This window comes from Myzus persicae, unplaced genomic scaffold (genome assembly GCF_001856785.1).
Source record: "Myzus persicae strain clone G006 unplaced genomic scaffold, MPER_G0061.0, whole genome shotgun sequence".
In the NCBI taxonomy this organism is placed as follows: Eukaryota; Metazoa; Arthropoda; class Insecta; order Hemiptera; family Aphididae; genus Myzus; species Myzus persicae.
Genome location: NW_019104045.1, coordinates 797,667 through 812,486, shown reverse-complemented (window position 1 = coordinate 812,486; position 14,820 = coordinate 797,667). Strand labels below are relative to the sequence as shown.

The following is a 14,820-nucleotide window of genomic DNA, read 5'->3' as shown; positions in this document are numbered from 1 at the left end:
TGTCCACTCAATATACTCATACACAATTAAAAATAGGTTCTCTATAAATCTTGCTAACTTTTTTTCAATTAGAAAATAAATTTATGTACCTATGATTACCCGATTATTCGTCAGAAGAAAAATCCCAAGCACAATAATTATTGTTTAATCTGCCGGGGTCATAATTTACATATTTTCGACACGAGTCGTGTGTACCTACTTAGTACCTATGACAGCGGGATAAGTAGTTTCAGTATTTTGTTACGACGTGTAATTAATTTTGTAAGTTAGAATCAGAACGAAACTCATTGATTTTATTATCTATAGGATAAAATATTACGTACATTTGAAAAAGTAAATGTTCGTAAAAGTATAGGAATATTAGGAATCAATCAGTGCGAACATTATAAACTGCCGAACAAAATGCAGAAGTTGCCTTAAGAGGACGCTATACCCACATATGTTGTCTCCGTCTTACAAGAGCGTTAAATATCAAATTTTACGTTCGGCAGATCACGTTTAGCTCAGTTACCTTAAAAATTCGAGTGATTTGACCTCTTAATAAAATTAACTCTCTTTAAAATTAAAATATAATAAAAAGCCCATGAGAAGCCCCGCGTAATAATCTTATCTTTAATTTTAATAAGAGGTCAATTCACTCTAATTATTAAGCTAACTGAGCTAAAGGTGAACTACTAAACGTAAAATTTGATGTTACACTCCTATAAGACGGAGCGTGTACATACGCCCGACGGGTCCTCATAATTAACACTGTACACATCAAGCGGAGAAATTAAGTATGCGTTTAAATAATAAAATATAGGTACCTACCCATCATATCCGCATTTTGTATTTATGTTGAAATGCTATAAGTTTGATTTTGTTCTTTGCTCACAGGGTGTTGGGCATAATATTCCTCATTTTCGGTTTCTTGACACTCATGGGCAGTCTGATTTACTGTGTAACGGTATGCAGGGACGCCAAAACGCCCAAAGAGGTAGCCATGCAAAATCACTACTGGACACATCATTGGCAAAAGAGCTTCGGTGCCACACCAGAAATACATTACAAGACGGAGAAGTATCCACCACAGGCCGTGCCCCACTCGGACCACGACGAGTACAGCGATCGATTCTCAATCGGCAAACAATCAGACAGGCACATGCACGGACACAGATACTAAACACATTATTAATCGTAAATGTACATAAATATTGTAGCATTTTTTTGTTGACTGTAAATATTTTAATGAGGTTTATTTTGATCAGCCTATACTAATTAGATAGTGATCATTATAATCTGACACCCATGTTTATAATATCAAAATAATGTATAATATAAAAATAGGTAATATTAAATTTAATAATTATTTACTAATCATACAAACATAATAATAATAATTTATTTCAATAATTGTTATAATAAAGAAGCTGTTTATTACCTCAGTTTATGTAAAAATTACTATTTCTGTTCACGAGTGGTACAATTAATAATAGTATTTAAAACAATTATACTGAAATTATTCACGTATGTCATTATTTATCAAACTGAAATTCAGCAATATTAATATACTAAATAACATCAAACATCCCTAACATGTATTATTCATTGATTTGTTATAAATTCTAGAAAAAATTGTGCTTGTACATTTTCAGAAGCTCTGAAAAATAATAATATAATATTTATATACCATTTATACAAATTTGTAAATATTTTATTAAAGTATAAATAAACGTATAAAAAAAATGTATTGTTCATTATTATTCTATAATACTACAAATTACAAGTTATGTCTGTTAAAAATTTTAAAACTATTTAAAATAAAATAAATTGAAATTGGTAATTTCTACACTATTTCAGAAGTGAGAATCAGATTTTACAGAAATACACATACAAAAAATATATATAATTTATAAATAAGTAAAAAAAACTTGTACATTTTTCTGAAAATTTTCAAGTGCTCTTTAAAATTCCTTAACAATAGTTTAAACTGAACATAAATTAGGTACTTAAATTAATCATCTATTATAGACATACATGTAGTAAGTTCTTCAAGAAAATAACAGAAAAGATAAATTTATGATACAACAAGAATTCATAATTTAACATGCATCATAGAAGTACATAAATGGTTTAATCAGAATATGAATCAAAAGGAGATTTTGCTTTAACCTTCTTTGCAGGAGGTTTTCTTGTCGAAGCCTTTTTTTTAGTTCCTAATAAAAACAAATGTTTATTAATTATAATTTAACTACTAAACAAAATTACAACAAAACAATAATAATCATAGTAAATAAAAAAAAGCTTGGTTACAGTAATAAATAATAAACACACTAATATTTTCACTTGGACAAGTATTTAATGTGAAATTGTTCAAAAATGGCAAGTCAAGGAAATTCTGGTAACAACAAACGTGAAGATTTCAAAAAATATTTAAATGATTTAGGTGTTATTGATGCTTTGACTAATGTATTAGCAAATCTTTATCGATTGGAAATAAGACCGACAGATCCATTGGATTATATTCGCACTCATATGACAGAAACTGTTATCGAAAGAGAAGAACTGAAAATGCTGAAGGCCAACTATGATAGTATGATGAGTCAAATTCAGGAAATGGAAGAAGAGAATATGCAACTAGCAAAGACAATTAAAGAGTTAGAAAACTATGGGGAAGAATTAAGCAAATCCAAGTCTGAAACTGATGACAATAACGTTGGAACAGAATGAAAAACCAACATGAATTTTTTGTTAGGTAAACTGCTGTAAATATAATAGAACATAAATTTCTAGGTTAGGCATAATCTGATATACTTATATTAGTTTTATAAAGAAGAAAATAAAATGTTCATTATTTAAATGAAATACCTGATTTTGGAACAAAATCGTCATCTGATGAATTAGACATTTTAAAACTATCATCATCGTCATCAGACATAACCTTCTTCTTAGTATTTTCTCCAAATAGATCGTCAAAAGATTTTTGCGCTTTATCTAAATAAGATAAGAAGAACATAAGACATTTCAATAGCTTAAAAAAATTAGTGTATGGACAAACTTACTACTAGTAGATGGAGATTTGAACACATCATCTGAATCTGAGGAGCTCAATTTACGTTTCGGTTTAGAAGCAGCTGCTCTTGGTTTTCTAATCGGTTTAGTTACAGGTGAATCGTCATCCTCATCACTAATAGAAACCACAGAAGTACTTTTAGCTGGTGCTTTTTTAGCCGGTGCTCTTTTAGCAGGTTTTTTTGCTACAGGTTCATCCTCTGTTGTTACTTTGGTACTAGCTGTACCATTATTCTTCTTAGCAGGGGCTTTTTTAGCAGCCTTCTTAGGAGACTCTTTCTTCTTTTTCGGTACAAACTCATCATCTGATGTAGCCCTAAAAATAAATATAATTCAAACTTCATTCTTATAAAATAAATAAAAATCATCACATTGAAATAAAAACTTGATTTTTTAATGTAGTGTTAAAAATTGTAAAAAGAGAAAATGCAGGTAACGATGTACAGCATGTGTCTAGAGTATTTCGTCATTTAGTAAGTCACTATAATACATGAGTTAAATTTGAATCCAATGAGAAATCACTAAGTACGAAAAAACGATTCTGAGCAAGGAACATTGTCAGCTTATATTACCAAGCATACCTATTTCATGATATTGTGGTCTTAAATATTTTCTGTTTGAGTACTTTATTTTACTATAAGTATTAAGTTGAATTCTTTTTACCAAAGAACAAAAAATTTATTGATATTTATATAGTATAATAGGATATATTAATAACATTTTTAAATTTTTTTGTCAATACCACCACCTTAATGTAAAACGGTGTGAATAGGTTGGTGGTATATATAGGCAATGGTTATACATTTTTTTTTAAATAATTTGTTTTCAGATTCAATAACTTATTAGGAATATTTTAAATACATATATAAAAATGACATAAAATAAATTCATAAATTTAAAATATCTATAAATTGCTCAAAAATAATTTAAAATATTTTAAAAGTAAAAAATAAAAATAAAAACATAAATAATTTTAATATTTGGTTTTAAATTTAAGATCATCGACAGTTATAAAATGTTCGATTCCTGATTTAACGTTAAGTCCAGTTTTCCAAATTGTTAAGAAGAGCACTGAGAATTTTTTATCTCCCAAATTACTAGCAAAATTAAATTTCCTTCCAGAAAAGATCATTAAGTTGAAAATGTAACCATTTTTACTGATTCACAATTGATACACGCACAATAATAATATCCTTTTAAAATCAAAACATTCATTAACATTAATTATCTAAAATAATAAATAAAATAATGTTATTTCCACAAGTATAATAATTAAAATTTAAAAGGTTAATAGATTTTGGTTTAATACAAAATTAATTCATATGCCACCCACATTATTTACTGTTTAGTCAACAACAAACCGCAGCAATGATGTTGGACATAATTATAAAATATACACCAGACAAATAGTGGATACAAATCATCAAGACAATTTGTCCAAGTGGAAATCAATTTTAGAATTTGCCATTTAATGCTTAAATTTAAAATCATACTTACTCATCAGAAAATGCATCACGTATTGGTGAATTAAAAAGACTTTGGTCAGATTTATTTGCCGGATCATCTTCATCATTGTCGTCATCATCAAGTTTAAACGATATGTTAGCAGCTTGGCGTTTCGTAACAGTTCTAGGAGGCGGTGGAGGAGAATCTGACAAATTACCACCACCATCATCATCGTCGTCATCAATTTTGTCAAACTTCAATTTGGTTTGTTTTAAACCATCTGTTTTCTTTTTAGGAGCTTTCTTTTCTTTCTCTGGTTTTGAGTCATCATCACCTCCTTCTTCACCTTCGCCTTTTTTCTAATTTCATAATTAATAAATTAAACATTTTACTTTAATAACAAGAAAAAATACTATTATAATCCAAACCGATCCAAACCTTTTTCACAGCACGTTTTCCTTTATTTTCCTTAGCAGCTATTATCTTTTCTTCTTTTTTCAACATTTCAGCATCAATTTTAGGAATTACACGTCTTGCAGCAGGCGATGGTAATGAATCAGCAGCCACAAGTGGTTTTTTTTTCCCAAGTGCTAATTTGCCACCTTTAGCAGCTGATTTTGATTTTCCAGATTCATCACCTAATTCATCGAGTCTTTCTTTTTCTTCAACTTCATCCAACTGAAATATAAAACTAATAATTAAACTCAATATAAATTTATAGAAATGTATTAATAAGTAATAACTAGGGATTAGGACTAATTGAATTTATATATTATAATTCAATAATCCAAAAAATTATTAAAAAACATAGAAATATGTTTTTAGTTGTATAACAAATTTGAAACCCCACCATTTTTGGCACATATTTACTACATATTATGGCAGGCATATTGTGGAATATCATTTTTTATAAGACTGTATTTCAATTTTTTCCCAGTATATTTTATAATGTAAAAACTTATTTTATCAATTTCTTATCATTATTTAGCTTTACATAATTTTGGTTTTTGCATGCATTAATAAAAATTATATTTGATAATAAATATATTCAACTTAATTATTTAACCCTATTTTTACTATTGAAAATTGTTATTATTATTTATTTATAATAACTAAGTGAATGTTCAAAACATATTATACATATTTTGATGGTTAACTTAAGTTTTAAAGTGAAACTGTGAAACTATATAAAAAGTTAATTGCATTTTATAACTTAATTAACATGATAATTTGTACATACTTTTGATGATAATGCATCTAAATCTTCGGTCCATAAATCAGCAGGGGACTTTTTCTTTAAGATATCTAATTCTGTACATTTTTCTTCTTTCTTTCTTAACAGTTCATTCTTTTTCTCCAATGTCAAATGCCAGAAGGACATACCAAGCAAATAATCATAGTCTAAATTGTCATCGTCTTTAGATGTGGCACTAGTTGATGGAGCAGCTTCATCTTCAGTTTCTTCATCAATTCTTTGAGCTTCGTCTAACTGCAGAGAAATAAAAATAAGAATAAATGTACATAACTTATGATATTATACTTTCTTGTTTTATAAATTTAGTAAAAAAATTGAATAAATAAATTACCAATACTGATTCTCGATCTTGAATTAATTTCCAAGCCTTGACGGGATCACTATTATAACCTCGTCTCACCAATTCTTTGATCATTTCAGATTTCTTACGATTCTCAATTCGTAAATTTCCATCACATTTTTCAACAATGAATCTTAAAAAAAAATTGTTAAACAGTGTTAAATTATTTTATATACATTAACATATATTATGAACAAAGAACAAAATGTATATAATTAAGAACGAGTATTCAAAAGTCTGAAAGCAAGATAGTCTATTACATTGGAATAATTTAAAACTAAAATCACAGTATATTGATTTAAAATATAATTAATCCCTTCAAATAGTTTCCAACTTAAAATTTCAGAGACTGGAAAATTAAATAAGAAAAACTTGGAAGGCATATTCAGTAGCTGCTGTACAATAGGTATGAGTATACCTTATAGTGTAAGGCACTGTAATATTGAATATGTTAAATTAGAGTTCATTTATAAGCATTGCATACAACAAAAATAGAGCAGAGTTGATATGACCTTTTAATTTTTGTTATTAATATGTTCTTGAGCTGACTATTGCTAAAAACATAGAATCTAATATTGCAATTAACTTTAAATAATTTGTGAGTCAGTACCAAATATCATAAAATGGTGTTATAGGTTTGTGGTGTAAACAGAGCTAGAGAAGTTAAATCATTTTTTTCAACTAGTTAAAATTAAGTTACTTAATTACATAAACTAGATTAAAATATGAGTTAGTTTCTGAAATTTTCCAAATTTTTAACTTAGTTAATTAGAAGTTAGTTTGGTGGATATGGCAACTTAAATTTAAGTCAAAGTCAAAGTTTTTCACAAACTTTATTTCTATTTTAAAATATAAATGTAAAGAGTTTGTTAAAATTATGTTAAGGCTTCTACAAACGTCTGATTTTAAAAGAGTTGTGTTAAGGCAATTATTTTGTTATTATACCATAATTAAAAATAATATGACAAGAAAAATGTATTATCATAAAATTAAAAATACTCAATATTCATTATTAATAAATTAATTATGACCATACCTATAGATAAAAGTAGTCAAAACTCAGAAATTTTAGGAAACATTTGGATCTTTGAAATGAAAAATAACTACAACAACTACTAGTTAATTATAATTCTATTCAAGATTTGATAAATTAACACTTTAAATTCAATTAGTTGAGTTCCAAAATTAATACAAATTAAATCTAACTTGGTAAGTGAGAAAGTTACTTTAACACTTTTACTAAATAGTTAGTGCCCAACTTCGGGTACATAAATAACATAAAATTAGACTGGTAATATTTTGAAAACTATTAATTATTCATAAACTACTAGCCGACCCGGCAATTATTATTTTACATTTGAATATACAGTTTAGTTGAAGTTAAAACTAGTTTGTGTTTATTTATATATGAATCAAGAATATATTAAAATGTTACTGAAGCTGGTTTTACATAAACATTTCTGATTTTCATTTTTTTTTTCCACAATTATTTTGGTAAGTACTATGAAATTTTTACACCACTAAGTATAAACTAGATCCAATTTTCTATCAGTAATCACTCTCAAAAATAAAGATTTAAGCACAAAAATGATTACTAAGGTGAAATTAAACACAAAAATTAAAAATACCAACACACAAAATTATAAGATGAATAAATTCATCCATCCACTTAGAATTTTACTATCCCAAAAATCTACAAAAATTAATATTTTTTTTAATTCCTTTAGAATAACTTTTCCAGAGGCTTTACTATGTCAACATTTCTATTATTCAACCTTATAATTTACATATTTCAAGTTTAGATTGAGCCATAGCAAATACAATTTAGCTAATAATTGTATACCTATAATTTTACATACCTAGCTTGGTTGGTTAATTTAGCAGCTTCAGCACCCAACATGCCTTCCAAATAGGCTTTACGTTTACCATAAAAGTCAAGTCGAACAGCATAAAATTCACGCAATATTTGCTGAGTAGCTTCATACTTTTTCAAGACACAATCTTTATCAAAAGCGCACTGAAAATCAAAATGTTTGTTAACTAATTTAATTATAAAATATAATAATTTATAGTTTTAAATTTACCATGGAAGTTAAACCAATAGAACCATTTAACTTGAAAAATTTGTGGACACCCTCTTTTTCTGCTTTTTGAAGTTTTTCTGGAGTCATGGTTATAACAAATTTGATTGTAGTATCAGTATTGTATTCTTTATAATCACTAATTGTATAAAATAATAAAAACATACATTTAGACCTAATAATTTTGAAGTGAAAACATTTTTTTTCTTCCACTCACGTTATAACAGCAGGCGACTTTTCAGTATCAGTAAGCATAGGTTCCAATACATTTTCCTTATAATTTTGAGTCCAAACCCCAACAGGCAGTTCAGTAATTTCCACTTTATTGTTTCCTATTATACCTACTTCACCACTACTGATAAACTTTTGCTCAGAAATTTTTTCAATATGTCCAGCAAAGTTTTTGTACCAAGGTTTCTGCAGCAAATACAATTTAATTTACTTTATTCTAAATAAAAAACAATAATTATGTTTAGTTTTAAATTACCATTGGCAATGGATCTTCACCTCTTAACATTCGTTTAAGGTTATCAATAACTTCTCTTGGATTATGATTAGGTATTTTAGTCATCCATCCTGTTCCTATACCTTCTGCACCATTCACCAAAACCATAGGAATAATTGGGATGTACCACACAGGTTCAATTTTTTGGTTGTCATCGCGAAGATAATTCAACAATGGATCATCGTGAGGATGAAAAATCAGTCGAGTCAAAGGACTAGAGTTTTACATATTAATTTGTTATATCTTTAAACTGTTACAGAAATTATAATAAAAATAATTACCTGAGCATTGTGAAAATATATCTAGGACTAGCTGCATCTTTTCCACCTTGAAGCCTAGTACCAAACTGACCTATGGGTTGTAACAAATTTATGTTGTTACTTCCAACATAATTTTGTGCTAAATTCACAATTGTTGACATCAAAGACACTTCGCCGTGATGATATGCTGAATGCTCAGCTACAGAACCAGCTAATTGAGCAACTTTAATTTCACGTTTATCATTCCTTTTAATACAAGTAAACAAGACCTAAAAAAATCCACAAATTAAATTGAATTCCATCCAGTAGTTGGACAATATTAATTTTTGTGTAATAATATAAAAATACTATTGATTACTTTTCGAGATCCAGGTTTTAATCCATCAACAACAGATGCTATAGATCGTTCATTGTCCATGTTACTGAATAAAACTAATTCTTTATTCACAAAATCTTTATAAGTTACAGCCCTGGTGTTCTTTTCATATAAATATTCTTCGGCTAAACCTGCTTCTTTACGCCTTTTACTTTCAACCATCCAATTGGTTAACCATGTCTTACGTGATTCTACCAATTTTCTGCTAAAAGCCTAAAAATAATTGTTGTAGTATAACAGACTGTAGACAATATTTGAATTAATATGAACTACCATTTCAATATGTTCACCATCACCATCATCCTCATATTTAAACAATATTCTATGCCGCTTCATATTTTGAAAATATTCTTTAGCCTCTTTTGAAGTTGAGGTACCCAAACCTTTGTAGTACTTTATTTTGTATTTATTCCAGTTACTTGTAGCGTCTTTCCATTCTTCAAATTCAGGTAATGAATAAAATGATGTTTCATCTTTGCCTTTAGTGGCTTTTACAATAGGGGTAATAAACTCTTCTAAAAATGGTAATTTCAACAATGTTGGCCAATTATGATGAATAAAGTTAATAATCAATCCTTTAATATGAGAACCATCCTAAAAAACATAATTATTATTTTATTATTTCACGCTAATTTAATACTAACACGATTACTGTATTAATCAGTATTTTATAATTTTTTTTAAATTAATGTTTATGAATTATTAAAAATTAAATGATTTTCACCTGATCTTGATCAGTCATTATCATTAATCTTCCATATCTCAATGACTTTAAATCTTCCATTGTTTCATACTTTTTCTTATATTGTAATCCAACAATTTTAACAATACTGCTTATTTCTGCATTATCCATAATCTAAAAAATGTTTGAATATTTAATATATAGAAATACAATTTAAATAAATGGTAAAATCTTACTTGTTTGTGAGAAGCTTCGCGAACATTTAACAATTTACCTCTGAGTGGGAAAACTCCATATTTATCACGGCCAACAACACCTAAACCAGAAACTGCCAACGATTTAGCTGAATCTCCTTCAGTTAATATTAATGTACAATCTATCGAATTTTTAGTTCCAGCATCATTAGCATCTTCAAGTTTAGGCACTCCTCTGAGTTTAATTTGTTTTTTACCACTTTGTTTCTGTAGTTGAGTTTGTGCTTTAAATTTAGCCCAACTCAGTACTGCTTCAACAATACCACATTTAGATACCTAAAATATAAAATAATTAATTTAAATTCTGATATTCTGATATCAGATCTGGAAAATAAATACTTTTAAGTATCAGTTAACACTGATATTGTATGTAACTTACGGCTGTAACAAACTTCTCACTTAATGAGCATTTTGATCCAAAACTTTTCACTTGCAATGTCATATGCTCTTTGGTCTGAGAGTCAAACGTAGGATTAACAATAAGACAATTCACAAACACCCATAGATGATTTTTAACTTGATGATTCTTCAAATCCATACCACCTTTATTACGCTTTTTTACTATATCCACTAGTTGTTTAACGATCATATCAGTAATATAATCAACATGCCTACCACCCTAAAGAAATAATTTGTATGCCAACATTTTAAAAATATACCCGTAATTTAACTTATTAGAATTTACTTTGGTTGTAGCAATACTATTGACAAATGACACTTGTTTAAAACCAGTATCTGACATAGTGACTGCAACTTCCCACCGTTGTCCAGCATTTTCATACACTAATTTTAAAGGATTTCCTAATTCATCTTCTTTTCCCTTGATATACAAATTCACATAATCCTGAAAGCTTTTAATCTGAAAATTTTTTTAAAAATATTCAATAGATATAATGTTAAAAACTAAAAAAAAAATACTCACAGGAAGAACTTTGCCATTTAAGTATACTTTTACACCACGAGAAGATGCAGCAATATCATAAGCTCGTCGGGACATTAGGTCAACAATATCTTTATCAAGACAAGTCATACGAAACTTCGATAGATCTGGACTAAAAGATACTTTTGTGTAATCAGTTGTTTTCACCTCTTTTATGGATGGATCTGAAGATTTAGCCATATTATCTGCCCAAGTCTAAATATTGTAATATAAAATTAATAAAAACTTACTTAAAATATAAAAATAAAAAAATTACTTGTTTAAATGCTTTGCGATATTCACGGCTAGCTGTCTCAACAGTAAATCTGTTACTGAATATATTGCAGAGCTTAGCACCGAATCCATTTCTGCCTCCAGTTACTTTCGCTTCCTCATCATTATAATTAGAACTAGTTAAAAGATGTCCAAAAATCATGGTGGGTACATACATTTTTTCATCTTTGTGTTCAACAACAGGAATACCTTTACCATTGTTCCACACGGATATTATATTTTCCTCTCTGAAAAAAATTGATTCAACATTAATTTTCAATTAAATTATTTATTTACTACGAAACACTAAAAAGTTAAATTTAACTTACTTGTTGATATCAATTTTAATTGTATCCATACTCGGATCTCTCTGTTTATTATCAGCTGCATTAACCAATATTTCGTCAAAAATTTTGTAAAGACCAGGCACATAAGTAATTTCTCTTTGAACCATAGAATTTTCTTCGGTATCATAGACCCACATAGACTCTGTGACAGGTTCGACAGAGCCTGAACAACAAAAATCATTAGGTTAAAACTTATGACTTAATTAATATAATACAAGTTCACAACTTGAAACTAAAAACACTTACCAATATATGTGTCAGGTCTAAGCAATATGTGTTCAAGTTGAGATTTCTTTTGATAGATTTCTTCAACAGCGGTCTTCTTTGACTTGGAAGCCGCAGGAGGCGTTCCATTTTCTACAGACGCCATACCGGCGACAGTGATGTGGTTAGAAAACAAATATGACTGTTCTGAGGGAAGAAGATAAACTAAATAAGATGCATTTTGTTAAAAAATAATGAAAACAAAATCAAGGACTATTAAACGGGCATACAGACTCGGATGTTTCCTATATTTTTAGCGAACGCTAATCAGTCGAAATGCTATAATCATAAGTAGATCACTACATATTTTCAAGAAATCATCAAACTATTTGTAAAAACCCTCAGTTGTTAAAGTGTGAGAGAAACAACAGGCGATCAACGACGGATGAGGGAAATCGGAAAATCTCCGGAAACACAATTTGACCGATAAGACGTGAATGAAAAAGTGGCTAGCAATCGATCGAAAAAACGGATAAGACGACGACATGCAAATATGCGTCGCGGAGTCGAATCGGCGGTGCCGCTAGACAGACGTTAGATAACGGTCTAAATGGTTATCCGTCGTCGTCGAGACGACGCCGACGCGTGATTAGCTGGTAGCAAACAACGGCGGTTGTCGCAATTATAATTATTGTAGTGATTAAAAAATCAGTTTCCCGCATTTACCCATCGGCGTACCTTTTGTTTCACTGGTCGCAGTAATGGGCCTGACGACACTGACTATAGACCGGTGGCTGTGGCCGCAGACTACGTCGGTCGAGTATAGATGGACAGATCGCCGACACTGTAGACCGACAGGGAACCGTCGAAATATTTCAAACGTTCGCGTACTGTACGCGCTACGATAGAAATTGGCGGACTACGGCGGTTTTTTAATTATTTCAAGTTCTCACCTTTCCTCCCTCCAAAACGGCAGATTGACGTAGGTTGACTGACGACAAATGTTATTCCTCTGTGCAGAGCCAAATGACGACCACAGACTGTGGCTCGGACTATCCGGTGCGAGAGCAATGCAGCGATACTGGAGACGCGCGAACGGGATTAACAGAACAGAAGCGAACAAAACCCACTGAGCAGGACCGTAGTTCGTTACGAGACGGGCATTGCAAATTGCAATGGAAAAAAAAAATAACCGAAAAAAGGGGAAAAAACGGTTTTCGAAAGATGGCCGACGAAAACCGATCGCCGGGATTTCGAGTAGCCTATACACGACGTGCCGGACGCGCATGCGCACCACTGACGGCCGCGTCGCTGATGCGCGTGCGTGCGATTTCGGCGTTCACTTGTTGTGCGCATCGTTTTATGGCGGGTAACTCGCGGTTCGCATCAGACATTCAGACCATTGAATTTATAATAAAATAAATATACCTATCGCAAGTTACTCCATCCGTTGTACATTCATTATTCTTACTTTATGCTGACAAAAACACTCCGTTTCGTCTTCGTGTGAGAACATCACAGAGTAAAAAAAAAAAAATTTGGTAAAGTTGTGATTTGGATATCACGGTCAACTCGGTCAAGGTGTATTAAATCGTGATTTCATAAATTCATTATTACAGATTATACTATTGGGTGTGGAAGTACTTATTTAGTATTTATAATTTTTGTATTTAATGAAGACATGTGTTTATTTTTAATAAAATTAATAATTTAACCTAGCTTGTAGGTTACTGTTAGAATAATAATAATATAAAAATATGGGGGTGTGAAATGTGAATCTCATGAACATACTCATATCGACTTGGGCCTTGGGGACATAAAGTATATTTGTATGAAAGTACATATATACTATTATTAGTTGGGTACGTCACTACGTTTTGTAACTACCCCGTATCTAGTCATAAACAATAGTAGCCACTATTCGTCAAGCAAATAGTTACAGTATATTTTGTAGGTATTAAATAAATTCACACTTCAATACCTACCTAAATAGGTACAAACCATATAGGCGTCACTATAGACTTCATCCGCAGCGGTAGCCTATCTGATTATAGCTAATAACTAGCGCTACCTAATGAACCGAAAAAATCCATTTGCACCCAAGACTATTTTTTTAAAGACTCCACTCCCCCTCCAATAATTGTTAAAACAGTCTGAATTATCTATTTGCAATTAATAATTTATTACAGTATTTACAGAACCTTTAAACTTTAAATTGAACTCCAGAAATATTATTAATTTACAGCTCAGGATTACACCACCTGACCACCTACCTACAAATCAAAAAATGATACAACAATAATATCGAATAATAGATGGTAACTTTACCGTCATCTGTCTTAAATCCTTAAAGCATTGGTTTCCGAAGTTGGGAACCGGGGACATATATCTTCATATAGGTAAATAAGTATAGTAATAATTATAAAAATACATAAAAGGCATTTTTTTCTTCTAAATAAAAGTTGTAATCCATCTGACTTACAATTCGGTTAACATTTAAAAATACTTCTACCTATATAGCTACAAATAAATGTATGAAATTACTAAGCCTCTTTTTGATATCACAACTTTTCTTATTTTGAGTGATTTTTTTTTTATTTTACCTAGCGATGTTTACATAGTGCTTTGATATCTATAGTTGGCGAAAAAAGTTTTTCTCGAGTCCCCCCCCCCTCAATAAAATAAAGATAACTTTTTTATTGTATAATATAATAATATGTAATCGAAACCCTCCGCTCACATTTATGTCAATAATGTTAGCCCCTCCTCCCCCCACTGGAACTGTAATGGATCTATGTATCATATTATTATGTTTACATATACGCAA

General features: G+C 29.9%; 3 protein-coding genes across 4 annotated transcripts in view; 2 read left to right on the top strand and 1 right to left on the bottom strand.

Moving 5' to 3' along the window:
• The window catches only part of LOC111038028, a 28,740-nt gene extending 26,698 nt beyond the window's left edge, over window positions 1-2,042 (top strand). Inside the window, exon 5 of the mRNA XM_022320960.1 lies at window positions 877-2,042. Within this exon, the coding sequence (XP_022176652.1) occupies window positions 877-1,162 (286 nt within the window). The 3' untranslated portion in view covers window positions 1,163-2,042. The remainder of the gene's footprint in view (window positions 1-876) is intronic.
• LOC111038027 (DNA topoisomerase 2) lies at window positions 1,719-13,245 on the bottom strand. 2 transcript variants are annotated; one of them, XM_022320958.1, is made up of 23 exons: window positions 12,947-13,245; window positions 12,036-12,200; window positions 11,772-11,952; window positions 11,447-11,690; window positions 11,173-11,385; window positions 10,936-11,109; window positions 10,630-10,869; window positions 10,233-10,526; window positions 10,039-10,170; window positions 9,588-9,908; window positions 9,297-9,527; window positions 8,960-9,207; window positions 8,661-8,892; window positions 8,391-8,590; window positions 8,177-8,312; window positions 7,952-8,109; window positions 6,084-6,225; window positions 5,738-5,986; window positions 4,936-5,175; window positions 4,549-4,856; window positions 3,042-3,367; window positions 2,848-2,973; window positions 1,719-2,195 (listed from the first exon to the last, which is right to left on the bottom strand). In XM_022320958.1, the coding sequence occupies exons 2-23, from the start codon at window positions 12,157-12,159 to the stop codon at window positions 2,113-2,115; spliced, it is 4,602 nt and encodes a 1,533-aa protein (XP_022176650.1). In that variant the 5' UTR covers window positions 12,160-12,200; window positions 12,947-13,245; the 3' UTR covers window positions 1,719-2,112. The 2 variants fall into 2 exon arrangements, with proteins under 2 accessions (XP_022176650.1, XP_022176651.1); XM_022320959.1 differs by lacking the exon at window positions 12,947-13,245 and adding an exon at window positions 12,732-12,908.
• On the top strand, window positions 2,225-2,841 carry LOC111038030 (C-Myc-binding protein-like). The gene has a single exon (XM_022320961.1). It carries the CDS (start codon window positions 2,359-2,361, stop codon window positions 2,707-2,709), a length of 351 nt encoding a protein of 116 aa, XP_022176653.1. The 5' UTR covers window positions 2,225-2,358; the 3' UTR covers window positions 2,710-2,841.
• Window positions 13,246-14,820: the final 1,575 nt, after the last annotated feature.

What these genes read in the sequence shown, in the direction of transcription:
- LOC111038030 (XM_022320961.1), top strand. Translation starts at nt 2,359, where the DNA reads ATGGCAAGTCAAGGAAATTCTGGTAACAACAAACGTGAAGATTTCAAA.
- LOC111038027 (XM_022320958.1), bottom strand. Translation starts at nt 12,159, where the DNA reads ATGGCGTCTGTAGAAAATGGAACGCCTCCTGCGGCTTCCAAGTCAAAG. An exon ending in ATTAAAATTGATATCAACAA is followed by an intron (nt 11,691 to 11,771) that starts GTAAGTTAAATT and finishes AATTTTTTTCAG; the next exon opens with AGAGGAAAATATAATATCCG. An exon ending in ATAGTATTGCTACAACCAAA is followed by an intron (nt 10,870 to 10,935) that starts GTAAATTCTAAT and finishes TTATTTCTTTAG; the next exon opens with GGTGGTAGGCATGTTGATTA.